This window comes from Typopeltis vanoorti, chromosome 18, assembly GCF_054136105.1.
Source record: "Typopeltis vanoorti isolate ZY-2024b chromosome 18, IOZ_Tvanoo_1.0, whole genome shotgun sequence".
Classification (NCBI taxonomy): Eukaryota; Metazoa; Arthropoda; class Arachnida; order Uropygi; family Thelyphonidae; genus Typopeltis; species Typopeltis vanoorti.
Window position 1 is genome coordinate 86,812,453 of NC_143566.1, and position 17,607 is coordinate 86,830,059.

The 17,607-nt window shown below is 35.4% G+C and overlaps 1 protein-coding gene across 2 annotated transcripts in view; it reads right to left on the reverse strand.

Moving 5' to 3' along the window:
- The window catches only part of LOC150096897 (type 2 phosphatidylinositol 4,5-bisphosphate 4-phosphatase-like), a 46,908-nt gene that overhangs the window by 21,016 nt on the left and 8,285 nt on the right, over window positions 1–17,607 (reverse strand). For both annotated transcript variants that reach the window (XM_090408443.1, XM_090408442.1), the window contains exons 2-5: window positions 11,184–11,365; window positions 10,652–10,758; window positions 2,836–2,935; window positions 838–887 (exon numbers count right to left, since the gene is read on the reverse strand). In XM_090408443.1, the coding sequence (XP_090264569.1) occupies window positions 838–887; window positions 2,836–2,935; window positions 10,652–10,758; window positions 11,184–11,365 (439 nt within the window). The remainder of the gene's footprint in view (window positions 1–837; window positions 888–2,835; window positions 2,936–10,651; window positions 10,759–11,183; window positions 11,366–17,607) is intronic.

Genomic DNA, 17,607 nt, shown 5'->3' on the forward strand with positions numbered 1-17,607 from the left:
ATGACACACACTGCCTGAATATTGCCATGAAAACGAATCTGACATACTTCCTCGGTTGGTAACACATTATCCACGAAGCCAGGGCATGTCTCAACATTTGAAACTCCACTTCTCGTTCATAACTGAATATATCGAGTTTACAGATTTTCTTCTTCAATAGCTTTAAGGACCATTTAGGTGTCCGTGAAGTCTACCATAGTGTCTGCATTTGATGTAAAGTGTTCATCTAGATGTCTTAGCTAATGCATTGCCTTCGATCCCTCCTTCGTGCTCGGGGTTTTTCTGCCGTCATTTCTGGTTCCATTTTATTTGTAAATATTCGTTTGATCAACGAGTGCAGGTGATTCATTTAATCAACTGGTTACGACCAACCAACTAATTTAACTTATAAATCGTGGAATGATGGGTCTTGCAAACGACTTTCACAGTTCCTCTTCGTTATCTTCGTATGTCTTCATTCATACAAACCAGTATTTTAATTTTAAGATGGTTCAAAAAATTTAACAAATCACCCTACGCTTAGTTTCCAAAAGCTAGATATGGTTAAAGGCCTCACCTACTCCCTATGAAATAATAAAAGGTGTTAACTTATTTTTTTTCTCTCTACATTGAGTGATTTGGAAATTTTCAAACTTAAGTTAAAAGATCTCTATAATTAAATAACTGCTATAATTCGTTTGTGATTCAGCAAAAGGCCATTTAACAGGATATTAAATCAATTCAAATGTTGTATCGTGAGTAAAACATGAACGCCTTTGACTTTGGACAATAGATTCCAATGATGTTTTGGAAGAGAAAAATAGTCTATCTTAAAATTTCGCTATAGTTCCAACTCACCTTTTTCTGCAATGCAGACAACGAATCATTGGATCCTGCAGTGAGGAGAACTGGAAAAAAAAATGAAAAGAGAGAAATATAAAATAAAATTTAAAAATATAATAAACAATTTCCGATTTCAAAAGGTAACGTGAAAGAATTTCTCAGTCAACTAACTTATGAAGCTATCTGACAACCAGATTTATCCAACGCACTCTTAATTGTGTACAAGAATAAATCGAAAAATGTCTGCAATGTTTTTTTCATTGTACCAGTTACGAACGTTTCTTCAGAAAATACACAAGTGAAAGTTGAATTGCTTAACGTATTTCTCACAATGGTTCGGGGGGGGGGGGACACTTCATTACTCTTACGGCATTCCATATTCAAACAAACGACGAAATGTTGTAAGACAACGCCCCACCAAACGACATTTATCGGCAAAAAACCCTTGTATCAGCAACACACGTCCCCGATGTTTATCGAGTGGGAAGGTTTTTATTTCTTGATTTGATCTTAAATCAATGCAATTCGTTCAAGAGTGAAAACAGTGTGCCTTTTTAAGCAATATCCTCACAATATTACGGAATAGCAAATAATAAAAGCCTCCTTCAGATACTTCCTCATCTGGTAACAATAGTTCTACATATTGGAGTGGATCGCTAGATAGAACATGGATGGTCCGATGACGTAAACGACGAGAGATATTCGATGCTGATACGCTTGAAAAAAAATATTAATTGAAGATTTCAGATCATAAAGATGTCGTCATCCCACTCTGAACAATATGTTAATATACAGGGTGTTCGGGATAAATTTGACAGTTTCGTAAGGAAAAAGGAAATCTTCTTTGTATCTATTAAATTTAATGAATTGACAAAAAAACATTACAGGCAGAGTTAATTACAATACTATCAACAAGCTTTACTCAAAATAACCACCATTAGCATCGATCACAGCTTCAATTCTGCTTCGGAACCTCGAACAAGCTGATGCTACAGTCTCCCTGGGAAGGGCCGCAAAAACTGTTTTAATTTTATCCATTAACTGGGCTTTTGTATTACTGGAAGTGCGATTGGTGTCTTTTTCAACTGCGCCCCATACAAAATAATCCATGGGGTTAAGGTCTGGGGAGTTTGGAGGCCAAACATTTGGACTGGTGAAGTCGTAGAAATTTTCAGACAACCATTTTTGACTTTTCCCAGAGGTGTGGCAAGGGGCCGAATCCTGCTGCCATACATACGGCCTACCATTGGCTACCCTTGTTATCCAGGGCTTGACTACAGTTAGCAACTCCACGAACAAAGCCCGAATTCCAATGCCAGGGTTCTTCAACACCTGTTCCTGCAGATTTGCGAGGAATTCTGCTGTACGAACGCAATCAGATCGTCTGCTAGGGATCTTTCTTCTTGCTACATCCTCGTAGTCACCATTGCAAGTCTCTAGTTCATGCCTGATTGTTTTTACTGTATTCAGGGAGCATTGGGCAGCAGTCGTAATATCCTTATTTTGATGGCGGGCACGAATCATCATGATACAAGTTATTCTCTTCCATGATTCAGGTGGGTTCCAGCTATCCATCCTTTCTGACATCTTGTATATGAATGAAGAAGGGTCCAAACTTTTAAATGAAGAGAAGTGTGTGTTAATACATGTAACTTACGGAAAAATATAATTAATTATAAATATGTCAAATTTATCCCGAACACCCTGTATATTGATTATCTCCTGTTCTTCTCATCCTGAGATGATATCCAAGAAAAATTGGCTCGCAAAGAATCTAAGCTACCTTCTACTATCCACTTTTGTCGTGAAAAAATATGAGATAAATGCTCTTGTTCACTCGCATGCAAACATTTATTTGTTTATTTTGAAAACGAGAAAAGTTAAACGAAATGTGTAGGTAGAGAGTGTTGAAAGCTAGTGTTATTCATTGAAAGCAAAGGATGTGCTCTGGTATTGCTAAAGAAGCAGATTTCACATTATTCTATTTTTAAAATAATGAATGATCGCACCTACCGGCACAGTCCTTCTGCAGTGGACGCAGACGACGCGGTATAATCCCTGGACCACCTTGTTAGGTAGCTGATCATCCAACACCACTTCAAGAGTCCTACGGCTGAAAACAGAAGCGAAATTACTAGTAAATCGGGTTATAATTGGACATTGGTAAGCCTATCATTAACACTAAAGCTTTGCGCAAGTGTTACTGCTCGATAAACGAATAAACAAATTCTACTTGTAAACATGAAATCCACAGACGTCTGCTAAAGAATTTCGTATTGTGCAACAGATGGAGCTGTGATCGAATACATAATTAAATTGCAGAAATAAAAAATGTTGTCGTTTGTTACTTTTCATTTTTTATTTAATTTATATTTTACTTGATTTTATTTTATTCCATGCATTTATGTGAATAGTTGGAGAGAAGCGTTCGCAATTCTTTTTCATCCGTACGAGGTAACTTCTGCATGCGAATAGTGTCGATCGAAATAAACAGCTAATTTGGCACTTTCTGTTGTGTTCAATGTTTCTTTTGTTTACAATGTTATAAACAGCAACAAAAAAATTCGCTTTCCTATACTCATTGAACTGCTAACTAAATTTCTCATGTGCCATTATTATACCTAAAATTTAATAATTTTACGTATAATCACATGCAACAGAAAGTAAATAGAATTTATTACTCCTATATGCGTAATGTCATGACATATAGGAGGCGCTTTTTTCAGGAAGAAGGCAGAAGAACTGGTAAGATTTAAATTCTGATTACAAGAACGAGTCATGGAGCACGCGTATAATATCACATGTCTCGGTAACAACTGTACAGTAGAAGGAAACGCTATTAGAGTTCAGAGAAGTGGGAATAGATGTATAATTAATTAAAATACATATTATATCTAACGCGCATGTCTCTATTAAACTTCTAGTAACTTACTGTATGTGGTAGTAGAAAAATGAGATTAATAACACTTCATTGTATGATATTAATTAAATTTTAAAAAATCAAGACATGCTATCGGAATGTGGCGACATCTCATGGAATTTATATACATTCTTAATATATAAGCTCTTAGTAATCATGCGACACTATATTTAAAAACAAATAAAAAAACTTCAGTTATCGGAATGTGGCTCCATCTTATGGAAATTATATATGCCTCAATACGTGAAATATATTCAAAAAATTAAACTTGTTAATATTCTTAACTCTCACAGCAATAATGCCAGTTTTTTTTCTTTTTACCATTTTCTTTAATATTTAAAGGAGCTTAAATATTATTTTGTTAAAAATATTTTTTTTTTTTAAATTTTATTTCGTATTCATTTATAAACTTTTGAGTCTCTCATTTTTAATCAACAAAAAAAATATAATAATTACTGCCATGAGAGCTGACACAGAGAGTCAGGAAAAATAAATTATAATGGGAGGAATGATGAGAGTATGAGTGTAAGAGTAAAGCGACAATGTTATATAATTGTGCTAATGACGGGAATGGGTATTATCATGGAAATGATTACGAGGAGAGAACAATTTCGACTTTGTGTTCGTCCGGTTCGGATCCATCAAACGTGTGCAAAGATATCTACATGTATAAAGCACGAGAGAAGAATAGAGATCTACAAATTGTTCAACTGTGTCATGCAGACTACAGAGAAGTGTATACTAGCAAAACAACATGCAGGCAGATCATTGTCTTTACATGAATGCTAGGAGTATCAGAAACAAAGGGGTAGAGTTTTTTGCCTTGGTCAATATGTTGGGACCTCAGATTATTGGCATTAGTGAAACCTGGCTATCGGAATCAGACATACTAACTGGTATCGAATGTAAAGGTTACAGTGTTTTTAGGAAGGATAGACAGGATATGAGAGGAGGGGGCATGCTGCTAATTAAATCGGATGACCTGAATCCAGGTAATGTTGAGACCTATGATTGTAACACTAGTAACAGTGTTTCATGTGGCAGTGAGTTTGAAGCCATTTGGTGTGAGGTGAAATCTAACAAGATGAATTGCATAGTGGGGTATTGTTACAGACCTGGTGGATTGGTTGCTAGCGATGAAGAAATGCATCACCAAATAGAAAAGATGAGCGTGAAAACAGTAACCATAATTGGAGGAGTTTAATTATCCAAACATTGATTAGATAGCAGTAAAACTTCATGAGAAGAATGAAAATGCATTTATTAAGTTGTTCCGGGACAACTTCCTCATGTGACAGAAGGAACTCGAGGTCAAAGAGTGTTAGATTTGATTACAGTGTCAGAGGGTGTTTCACTTAAAGACGTAACTATTTTGCCTCCGTTTGGTACTCACTTGGTAAGTGGCTAAGTTTATGAATGTTTCATTCAGAAAAAGTTACACGCTGAACTACAAAGCAGGAAATTATGACAAACTGAAGAGTATACTGAGTTCAGCGGAATGTTGATATTCTTCCCATATAGACATATGGGAAGAATATCGACAATGCATGGAAAGCATTTCAAAAATGATTAAATGATGCAATATCAAAATGTGCCCCGAGATTCCGAATAATAGTGTAGACCTCAATGGAGGTGTAATCTTAATAAGCAAGAGATTCGTAAGAAAAGAACGATGTGGATGGAATACCGTATGCATAAGGATGATGTCCATTATGAAAATTATAAGCGCCAGGCTAGAATAGTCATAGCTGTTGTACAGAAAGCTAAGTCTGAGTATGAAAAGAAACTTGCTCTGCAAGTTAAAGGCAACCCACAAGAAATCCACAAGAATTATATCAATATAGTGCAAGTAAAAGAAAGAATGAATATGAAAAAATCACTCTTCTGAATGCAGATAGTGTGAGGGTGACAGATGCAGAAGAGGTTGTTCAACTAATTAGTACCCATTTTGCTAAAAGCTATCAACCTGGTGTATGCAACATAGAGTTTACTGCTACCTCTTCACTGAATGAAGAAACTCAGGTGTATGAAGAGGAGGTATTAGAATCAGCAATAGAGACTGATGGGATATCAGCACAGATGCTAAAAGAATGTTCAGCTGAACTGGCTGTTCCTTGAACCAGGCTATGTAATTTGAGTTCTCAGAACAGGAAAGATTCCGCAGGAATGGAAAGAATGTATGGTAATTCCATTGCACAAGGGTGGTGCAAAGACTAATGTATCCAACTGTTGACCAGTCAGTATTTCAGGAGTGATGGTGAAGATTTTGGAAAAATTAGGGCTCGCATTCAGAAATGGGTTGACAGTGAATCTCCACTTTGCAATCAACTGCATGGGTTTACTAAGGTAAGGTCATATTTTAGCAACTTGCTCACATTCTATAACAATGTTACCATTGAACTAGACAAGAGAATAGATAAATCCAAAAGTATCATGATACACCTTGATACTTTTGGATTTTTCTAAGGCTTTTTCACAATACAGCATGAAAGACTGCATAAATTGGAGAATATGGGTTTGAATTATAAAATATTAACGAGGAAGAAATGATAGCCGACTGACAGATATCAAAAAGTGGTATACGGGGGATGTGTCTGCAAAATTTATGGTAGTACCGTGGTGTACCACAAGGATTAGGGCTTGGTCCACGTTATTCAATCTATACACTAATGATATTGGGAAGGATTTAACAAGCGACATACAGCTATTTGCTGATGACGCAAATATAGGTAGGTTAATCAGGAATGCTGTTGATATGCAGTACTTGCAGAATGGTTTAAATAAGGTGGAATTGTGGGCAAGAGAAAATATATATCAGTTCAATGTCAGTAAAATAAAGTCATGCACTTTTGGCGTGATCAGATATTCAGTGTCGTATTATATTGGTGGGATTATGCTATAAGAAACTCATCAGGCTAGGGATCTTCAAGTGTTAGTAGATAGGAAGTTGAAGTTTAGGGACCATGTGGCAAAGATTGCAAATACAACTCTAAAGATAATTGCCATGCTATAACGAACTTTCACGTGTAAAGATAAGGATGTCATTTTTCCTCTTTACAAAGCTCTGATAAGACCTCACTTGGACAATTGCGCTCAGGTCTGGTCTCCTGGTTTCCTTTGTGATTCTGATACAGTGGAGAGAGAGAGAGAGAGAGAGAGAGAGTGCAACGGAGAGTATTAAAAATTATGTCAACATTGTGAACTACTGACTATGAAGATAGATTGAGAATTTGTAGACTGGAAGACACCAGCAGACAAAAGTAGTGATATTATTGAGATTTACAAACTTCAGAAAGGGTCATACAGGATTTCAGTTGATGGAATTTTTCATATTATGGAGGGTGAGGAAACGACAAGAAGGCATCCTTGGAAGCTGGGAATGAATGCCGCTAAGATAGTGAGAACTAGATTTTTCTCTTTATAGGGTCGTGCCTGAGTGGAATGGATTGCCGTTGGATGTTGTGAGGGCAAGCAGTATGAACGAATTCAAGAATAAGTATGATAGCTGGTTCATGTAGTATGTGGTCTCCCTCGATGAGTCCCTAACTCCCTGGAGTTTTCTCTTAATAATAATAATAATAATAATAATAATATTTAAACATGCTAACTTCGTAGATATTAATATACAGGGTGGCCATAAAATAACTTTCCCTCTTTGGAGGCATCTGTAGCTAAAACCAATAAACGGAATGAGACCAACTTTTATATTGAGACTTTTGAAGGTGTGGGGAGGTGATTTCCGAGAAAAAAAAGATTTAGTACCAAAAGTCGCCAATAGGGGAAATTTTGGCGATTGCGGAGCCGAAAGCAGTCAGATATTTGCAGTTAACGCAGGTAAAAAGGATTATGCAAATTTTACTGTGCGTACGTAGCAGCGCCACCAATTCCACTTAAAAAGGGATTGGGAATGTTCAGGCAGTTATTCGAATGACTGACGAACTGTGCTCAATATGAGTCCTACCTTGCCTCAGCGTGCTTTACTTGTTAAGTTGTTTTACCTTAAACAGTGCAATGCCGTAGCGGCTCTTCTGGAATTTAGAAGGCTTCATAGCCTGCGTACAGGTCCTATGCCAGTGCTTAAGAAGTTTGAAGAAACTGGATCTCTGGGAGTTAGACCTGACAGAAGACGGAAAGCAGTGCAAGAAGAGACAGTAACAGACGTTGCTACTGCGGTGTTCGATGACACAGGGACCAGTACTGGTCCAAGCGCTCGTGCCATAGCTTGCAAACTTGATGTGGCTTATGGTACAGTCTGGAAAATCTTACGGAAAATGCTTCACTTCTATCCGTAAAAGTTCAGTCGTGTACAAGCACTAACTACCGCAGATTATAAGCGCATGACCTTCGCGCTAAAGTTTCTTACACCGTCGAAATGTTATTATTTCATTTTATCTGCCTTTAATGTAATTATCCGCTTGTTTTCGGTTCCGCCAACGCCAAAATTTCCCCTATGGGCGACTTTTGGTACTAAATCTTTTTTTTCGCGGAAATCATCTTCCCATGCCTTCAAAAGTCTCAATATAAAATTTAGTCTCATTCCGTTTATTGGTTTTAGCTACAGATTCCTCCAAAGAGGGAAAGTTATTTTATGGTCACCATGTATATAAATATTATTCATGTAACTTGTGGATATGAACCGCTTAAACCCTGCGAAAATTATGACCTTTTTCAAATAATAGGAGTAATAAATATGATAATAACAATTATTATAATATTGTTGTTGTTGTCTTTTCTTGTTCAAATTTTCTGTTTTCTTTCTTTTTATTCCTTCGCATATTTGTATGATGTCATTTTACATGCATGCTATAGCATGCGCGTAAAATTTGAATGAGGATTCTAAAGTCACGAGATTCTGGACAAGTCATGTCATCCCTTGGAACAATCCCTATCTAATCAAAAACACAAAAATCCTAATTTTCTATATTTCACTCTACTATAGCTTCTCTCAAGCCTGTATAGCACAGTGGAAGTGACGCTTACATCTTCTATGCTAGGCCGCCCGAAGATAGACTTCAGTTCAAATCTAGTCGTCTACTGGAGAAACGTTTTCTAATAATCTCCATTCGAATCATTCATCCCCACTACAACCACCAACTCTTCAACTCTCTTATTCCTCATGTCCAACGTTTCAATTACTCTGCTCATTCTACAACCAAGAAAACAAACCTTACGCACCTTTTCATTCACCACTAATAATGGAATCTCCATAGAGAGCCACTCTCGGATCATTCATCACATCTTTCTGCTCTGGCCATCTTTCCTTCTACTCTTTTTCACTCTTCCATGTAGGTCTGTAATTCTTTTCATTTGATTCACATGCACTTCATCTCTTGCCTCATCTGGCAACACGAAGATTCATGTCTGATATTTTCATACATTTTCATATTATGCTTTTGGTTACTTTTGGTTGTGCAACATCTGCAGCAGACCTCACTGAAGTTGTGACAAGGATCTCCGAGGATAATGAATTGACTCATATATCTTCTCCTGGGCGACGTTTTGACATTAGTTGAAGCTACTGATCGTGTACTTCATGATTTGGCCCAATAGCAGTAGACACTCTTGATGTATTCTAAGACATCATTGGTGTGACTACGTTGTTCCAAGACTACGTTGATGTGAAGGATTGGCTAAAGACGAAACTGCAGTTCCAGGTAATAGGAGTAAGACACGAGGTTCGATATCTTGTATCATACTTTGTGCAACTTGACAAGTAGATAATTCATTCATTACCAGGTGATACAAAACAAGGAACTAATATTTGACTATCTCCACATGGCCCTGATTCTGTGTTATTTAGTTTCAGTTTCGACTAACCAGTATTAAGAATAGCTTCGTATTTGTAACTGGGATTAACACCTGATCTTTGAGCAAAATGTCAAAGGATGTTGTCACCGCCTGTGATTCCTCCATTTCTATTAGTGTATCTTCACTTTGTTGCGATTCTTTTACCAACACTGAACTCTGCACAGAAGGAAGGAAGTTTTCGACTGGACTAAGATATGTATCTAAATGAGAAACAGAAACCTCGCTTACTAGATATATACATATGTACTGGATATGTTTATTGCAAAGCAAAAGTATTGGACTTAACAGTGCCAAATTAATAATATTATATCGAAACTTTCCTAGCAATCGTAACATAGTCAAATTGGTATCTCTTAGCCTGGCAAAAATCTAACAATATATTAAACTGTGTTGAGTTAAAGCTTGCTAATATACTATTCGAGTTTAGCTTAATGTGTTTATTAAATCAATTTTAAATAATGAAAATAGTAATAATATGCTCTGCCACCAGGGTAGTATACACTGGATATGTTTATTGCAACGCAAATGTATGGAAATTAACAATGCCAATCATCTGCACTCCGTGTAGTTCTCAGATATTATTATTATTATTATTATTATTATTCCTGATACCTCCAAGGAGTCCGAAGACTCATCGCGGGAGGACATCTTCAACTGTCTCTACACCTTACCTCTACTACGAATCAACGCCATCTATCGCCCACCTCCTACACTACCACAACTAGTAATTTTTTTGTCTGTAAATTGCGTGTGTTCTGAAGGGCCGATTTGTATGTATGCGGGATGAAAAACCCGAGTTTCCGGGAGAAAAAACCCTACTACCTCCGTATGAGATCGGCTAACTCACCATCGGTTGAAATCGAATATTAAATATATAATAATAGGCTTTTGCATTTAATTCAGTAACATGACTGCAAAAAACGTAAAGAGTCTAAACACACATGAATAAAATAATTGCTAATAATAAAAATATAATAAGGCAAAAATTTTTTTGCCTTCTTAAAGCAAAAGATTTTTTTTTTCACTCTAAGCCACAAAAAATTCTTTCGTTTATTTGAAGGATTTCTGTGGACAAGAATGCAATTCTTTCGTTTCTCTTACCAGAAATTCCTAGGACACACCAAGCGCCTTGTATTTTCTTCAAATGAAAGCAAACAATTGCATGGACATCGCACAAATTTCTTCCCTGGTGGAGGAATCTGAATTAACTGCAACAACGAGAGATTTTGTTACTGCAATAGTCTTATCATTCGTAAACTAAATACACGACAATAAAGTGGCAAGAGAAATCACAATAATTAAAGAAAATTTACTTTTTATAATTTATTAATAAATTATTAATTTTACTAAATTTTAATATTTCTAAATTTTGCTATACTAAAACTTTAAATGACTAAAATAATTTTAATGCAGAGAAAAATTATTCCGAAGATGTGGGATCTGCATGTGCGCCTGTCGCCATATCTGCTGTCAAATAACATCGCACGTCAAATTATTAGATTCCTCTTATATGATTAAAATTCTCCCGCGAATCTTTTACTGCTGTCGAACTCCAAATTTTTAATTTGCATGAACAGTCGCATTATTCTCGATATACAATTTCCCCAACTTCCCAACCCGTATTCATACTCACCGTTGATTCTTTGCAGTTCGGACATTTCATTAGCGACCCCTTTCGGTTCCCATCAGGGACATCGACAGCAGACCTGCATATCATGCACTGCACCTTCTGGCTACGAAATCCAGACTTCTGCAATGAAGGAATGTCTTCGATTTGAATTGGCTTGATTCGAATCCATTCTTCACTTTTCTGACCTGTAAAACAGCATTAATTCAAGTTTATTTAGTCTAAATGAGCCCTATGCGACAACTTGAATATGTCACCAAGTAATTAATAGAAATTGAACTCTGGGTTTAAACTTTGTGAGGAAATGGCGTAAGTTCGGGTGAATAAAACTGAAATTTCAATTTGAAAATTAAGGATTTGATACAGCAAAAATAATTTTTCAAGTATGTGTTACATTCGAAATTTTTTCATGCATTAAGTCAATATTGTCCGCTTGTAGTTGTTATTTATTATTATTATTATTATTATTATTGTTGTTGTTGTTGTTGTTGTTGTTGTTGTAAGAAGTCTTACAAACGGTAAAAGACATTAAAACCAGCATTAACGCATTAACTGAGAGGGGGCACAAATTGATGAAAGACACATCGGAACTCCGTCAAGAATTTAATTCCCTGAAACAACAATACGAAGTTTTAAACCAACAACAACATAAAGAAGACCTTGTCATAAACGGTCTTCCAGAAACCGAATCCACAGAAAATCTCAGACACGTAGTTCTAAAGTTAGGCCATGCAATTGACATCCCCTTACAGCATAATGATATTCAGACCATAAATCGGTTTCCCAGGAAGAACAGAAAACAAGGTTCGCCACGACCGGCACCAGTCATAGTTCGTCTGACAAGCAAGGCTACAAGAGACAATCTCATAAAAGCCAGCAGACGGAAAAAACCAGTAGTCAAGGATTTAAGTGCATCGCAAGACAATACGCCAATCTTTCTATCTGAATATTTAACACCTTTCAATCAGAATATTTTGTACCAAGCAAGAAAGGAAAAAACAGAAAAAAAATTATCAATTTTTATGGATCAAAGATGGCAAAATATTCTTGAGAAAGTCACAGACTTCAAAGTCTATACAAATAAAAAGCTCGGAAGATATAGACAGGTTGCCAGAGTGAAACAAAAGACTCTAACTTAGTTCAATAAGAAGATCTCAACACAACAAAAATGAATGTGAACCATCAGATAGATGTAATTACACCAGAATACATCAGTAATTGTACTTTCGAATCTCTTGATGTATGGAAACAAAACACAGTACAAGCGAGAGGTCTCTCAGTCTTGCATATTAACATCAGAAGCATCCGAAAACATTGGTACAGGCTTATCTGAGGAATTACACTGATATTATTGATATATTGATTCTTACAGAAGTATCCATAACTAATGACGAAGCGACTGCTTTCCAAATTCCAGGCTTCCAACAACATAGATCATGCCGTCAAACAAAAAGAGGGGGTGGAATACTAATATTTATGAAACAAAAATTAATAGCAAAAGAAATGGCCTATCAGTTTGAGCATGCTGAAACCCTCTGCCTCGAAATCATTAATACCACGAATACACAGCGTCCCATAATACTAAATGCTATTTACAGGCCACCAAACCTAAACATGATAAAATTCTTGAACGAACTCAATTGCTGGCTTTCAAGCCAAGAAATATGCTCAACCGAACACCTAATGATAATTGGCGACATATACATACATATTGCAAACGAAAACCAGAACAACACTGTACAATACCTAGACACACTATCCATGTACAATCTAATACCAACAATAACATCATGTACTAGAGAAGAAATATTCGGAAATATTATCACTGCCTCCTGTCTAGACCATATAAACGTCCAAGCATCACCAAATAGTTACACTGCATCAGTCATAAAGTGCAAAGTAGCAGACCATTACTTCACCGCTCTAAACCTGCACACCAAGACAATACCCATGCAATGTCCCACAGAAGAAAAACGACAGAAAACAATAATAGACGAAGAAATAGTCAACCACGAAATACGAAAAAGAGACTGGGACGACCTGGCATGAGATTCAGCAGATATCTTATACAACAACATTAAACTCACACTGGAGGAAATATATAAGAAAGCTACAAAGAAAGTCCGAATTTGATCAAAAACAACAAAAAATCCTTGGATAACACAAAACTTAATCCTAGAAATACGCAGAAAGAACGCTTTATGGAAAGAATTAAAGCGATATCCAAATAACACAACTTTAAAAACTGAATATAAGAAAACAAGGAATCGCCTTACAACACAAATCAGAAATGCAAAAAGAAGCTACTACAGAAACAAACTAACCTCTGCACAAAACAACATGAAACAAACCTGGCATCTGATTAATGAGATGCTAGATTCTGTTCCCAACACCACTGCCTCCGAAACCATAAAACACAGCTTAATGAAAGACGCAAAACCTATCCAACAACTAGCAAATGACTTTAACCAATACTTTGCAGACTCCATCCAAGAACTTCACAGAAATATTCCCCCAATCACAAAACGAGACCCTCCACTTGGAACGCAATCAAAACAGACATTATGGTTCCCAACCATAAAAGAAGCAGAACTTCTCTCAGCAATACATCAAATCAAACCAAACAAAGGCCCAGGAATAGATGGTATCAGACCTAAAGATATAAAGCAACATGCAACTAGTTTAAGTCCTATCCTACTAAAACTGATAAATAAAATATTTAAAACAGGACAGATACCAAGTATGCTAAAGACCGCCATAATTACACCCATATATAAACAAGGAAAAAGAAATTTAATCAGCAATTACAGACCCATAGCAACATTACCAATTATCAATCAAATTATGGAGCGGATCATACTGAAGAAACTCACAGCATACACAGAGACCTTTCATTATCCCTAAAACACAATATGGTTTTCAGAAAAATAAGGGAACAACATCAATCTTGGAAGACTTTACAGACGTAATTAATACCGCCTTAGACAAAAACAAAATAGCCATGGTCTTTATAGATCTAACCAAAGCATTCGATACACTCACACATCAAACCTTGTTAGAAAAGCTGAGGCACTGTTGGAATAGACGGGCCTCTTCACAGGTGGTTTACAAACTACCTCCAAAATAGAAAGCATATCACACGTATCGGATCAAACCGAAGCAGAGAGCTACCAGTAACCTGTGGAGTGCCACAGGGAGCTGTACTCTCCCCAACTCTATTCAACATTTACACGCAGGATATTAATCAGTTACCACTCAAAGGTGAAATATTCCAATACGCAGACGATACAGCAATAATATCCATCCATAATAACGCAAGCATAGCCCAAACAAATATGCAACATGACATAAATCTGATCATAGACTGGCTCACGAAAAACTCCATACACCTAAGCTCAGAAAAGACAAAATTAATGATATTCAGAAATCCACTGACTCGACCACTTGATAACAAATATATGTTATCAACTTGTCGAGTCATCCAACATCCACTCTCCAACATAAAAAACACACAGAAAACCACTACAATCACTCAGATTGAAACAATACGATACCTTGGAATTTAATTCGATGCAGATATGAACTGGAATAGCCACATAAACCATCTACACAACAAATTCCGAACAATAAGTGGCAAACTCTACAGGTTAAAAGACATAGTTCCCATACGCCTAAAAACACTAATATACAAAGCACTATGCCAAAATATACTAAGATACGCTATAACAACGCATGCTTTCTGTGCACCCTACAAATTAAATAGATTAATGTCGCTACAGTACAAAATGACAAAACTGATCTTTTGGGAACAAAGAGAAAATCACGACCTTATAAACATTGCAATGTCAGAACACAAAATACTGACAGCAAAACATTTATATCACTATGCAACCTTGCTAAAACATTATTTCGATGCCAACTACAGGACAGTTAGAAATACATACCGTATAACAAGACCTCAGACTACTAATTATATCACATATAAATACAATAATCACTACGGAAAGGCCACGCGAAACTATTACATCCCAGACATATAAACAAATTATCTTTTGAATACAGAAACCTTACAAACTACAATAGCCTGAAAAGAGCTCTAAGGACATACTACGAACAAGAAACACGCACCCAAAATACCATACAAACTTAATGAAACACAATATATTCGCTCAGGCTTCCAGTTCAGCGACGCATCAGTACATTCCAATTTATTGCGGGGGTGAAGGGGGGTGCGCGTGTGTGCGTGTGCGTGTGAGTGCGCGCGAGCGAATTTCTCAATCATAGATTCCGTAGCATCCTAACACAGCAAAAAAAAAAAAAAAAAAAAAAAAAAAAAACATAATAACCAACTGGTGTCATCCTCAGATAAGCTTACATTTAAGCTTCGAGGATGAAAGGAAAAAAAAAATTAGTTCTCATCCAAGATGTATCATATGTAACCAAATGCATGTAATGTACGTATCACAAGAAAACCAATGTATGTATTATATGTAAACCAATGTACGTAATGTAAATATCACATGTAAACAAATGTAAGTAATGTATCATATGTAAACAAATGTATTTAATGTATATAATAACTGTAACAAATGTATGCAATCTAAAAAAATAATAATAATAAATTATTTTAAAAGTAAATCATGAGTTTACACTGTATGTTTGTGAAAATAAGGACACATAATATTCAGATTGCATATGTGTAAATACTGTTGTATAATCACACCTTTTCAAACTTGAAAAAAAAAACAGTAAACCACAACATGTAATATATTGTACAACTTATGTAACTCTGAACAATATAATTGTAAATTATTATTATGATTGTTATTTTAAAAAAAAACTGTTATCATCATTACTATTTAAATCTCATTATATGTAGCACAAAGTGCTGAACCTTGTAAAATAATATACTGAATAGATGATCATTGAACATATGTAAATATTTGAAAGAACAATAAAAAAAAAATTATTATTATTATTATTAGTTTGTAACAGGATATTTCTAGTCCCATAATGCTAGACTGCCAGAAGAAAGACCGTTCAAAATCTTGATTTTGTCACCGCCTAGAGGAAATTTTTCAGAGTAAATAAATAAATAATTCAGCGACAGTTAGTCAATCTTCTGAGCAGAGAATTAGGTGTGCTCTTCCAAAAATCAATGCAACTCGATATAAAAAAAAACACCATAGAACTCACATTATTTCAGATATGATTATTAGTTTAGAGTTTATAAGCACGTGACCGCGGAATCTGCCATGCTCTCACTCAGAAGTCTTCAAAATTATCAGTAGCCATAAACTTGACTCTTGGCGATGACTAAGGTAAAAGACCAGCTGTGAAAGAGTTCTGCTTACTTCTTTGGGAGAAATAAAAATGTGTTAGAATATTTATATATATAATTAATATTAAGTTGATTTACAAGCATACTAGTTTTCATCATCATCATCATCATGCCTATCAAGGAATCAGGCCTAGCTTTCCTTTTTTCTAGTTGTTTGTACTACAGGGCTTGTTTTGGTAATCTTTCTGTTTTCATTTGTTCAACGTGTTCCATCAATTTATGTTTATATTTTTAATATTTTCTATTACTGCCCCCTGGTTTAATTCTTTCATAATATCTTCGTTTCTTTTGTGATCAAATAGGGTATACTTTGCAGTTTTTCTCATAAACTTCATTTCTGCTGTTGTTAATCTTTGTTTGTCTTTTTGTTTTATTATCCAGATTTCGCTTCCATTCATTAAGACCGGTAGGGCTAATTTATTGTATACTTTTAGCCTGGTTTGTTTTTGAACTAGGTTTGGTTTAAATAGAGAGTTAATTACACCTGTTGTTTTTAAATAGTTTGTATTTTTAGATTTATATCGTTTTCATTTTCATATGTGATCATGCATTCTAGGTAGTTCAATGAATTCACCTGTTCTAAAATCTTGTTATCTATTACTATTTTAGTTCTTACTGGATCTAGTCATTTAAAGGCCATAGTTTTTGATTTAATCTTTAACTATCTCATTTAGATCTGAAATAGCTTTTTGCAAGTTATCTTCAGAATTTCTAATTATTATTTGGTCGTCGGCAAAGAGGAGAGTGTTTAAATTCACTATAGGAGAAAGTTTAATTCCTTGATGTAAATTTTTATTCCATTTTATTATTATTTCATTTAAGTAGATATTAAAAAAAGAGTTGCTGAGAGGGGACATCCCTGTAGGACCCCTTGGTTTATCTCTCTCATATATGATAGCATATGATTTAATCTTATTTGTATTTGATTATTTTCATATACAATATACTTGTGATAGCTTTTAGGATATTATTTGGTATTTGTCTTTCTTTTAATATGTTAAATAATATGTTTCTTTTAACTTTGTCAAATGCTTTTTCAAAGTCAATAAATGCAATATGTGTTTTTAAAATGTATTCTCTTCTTTTCTC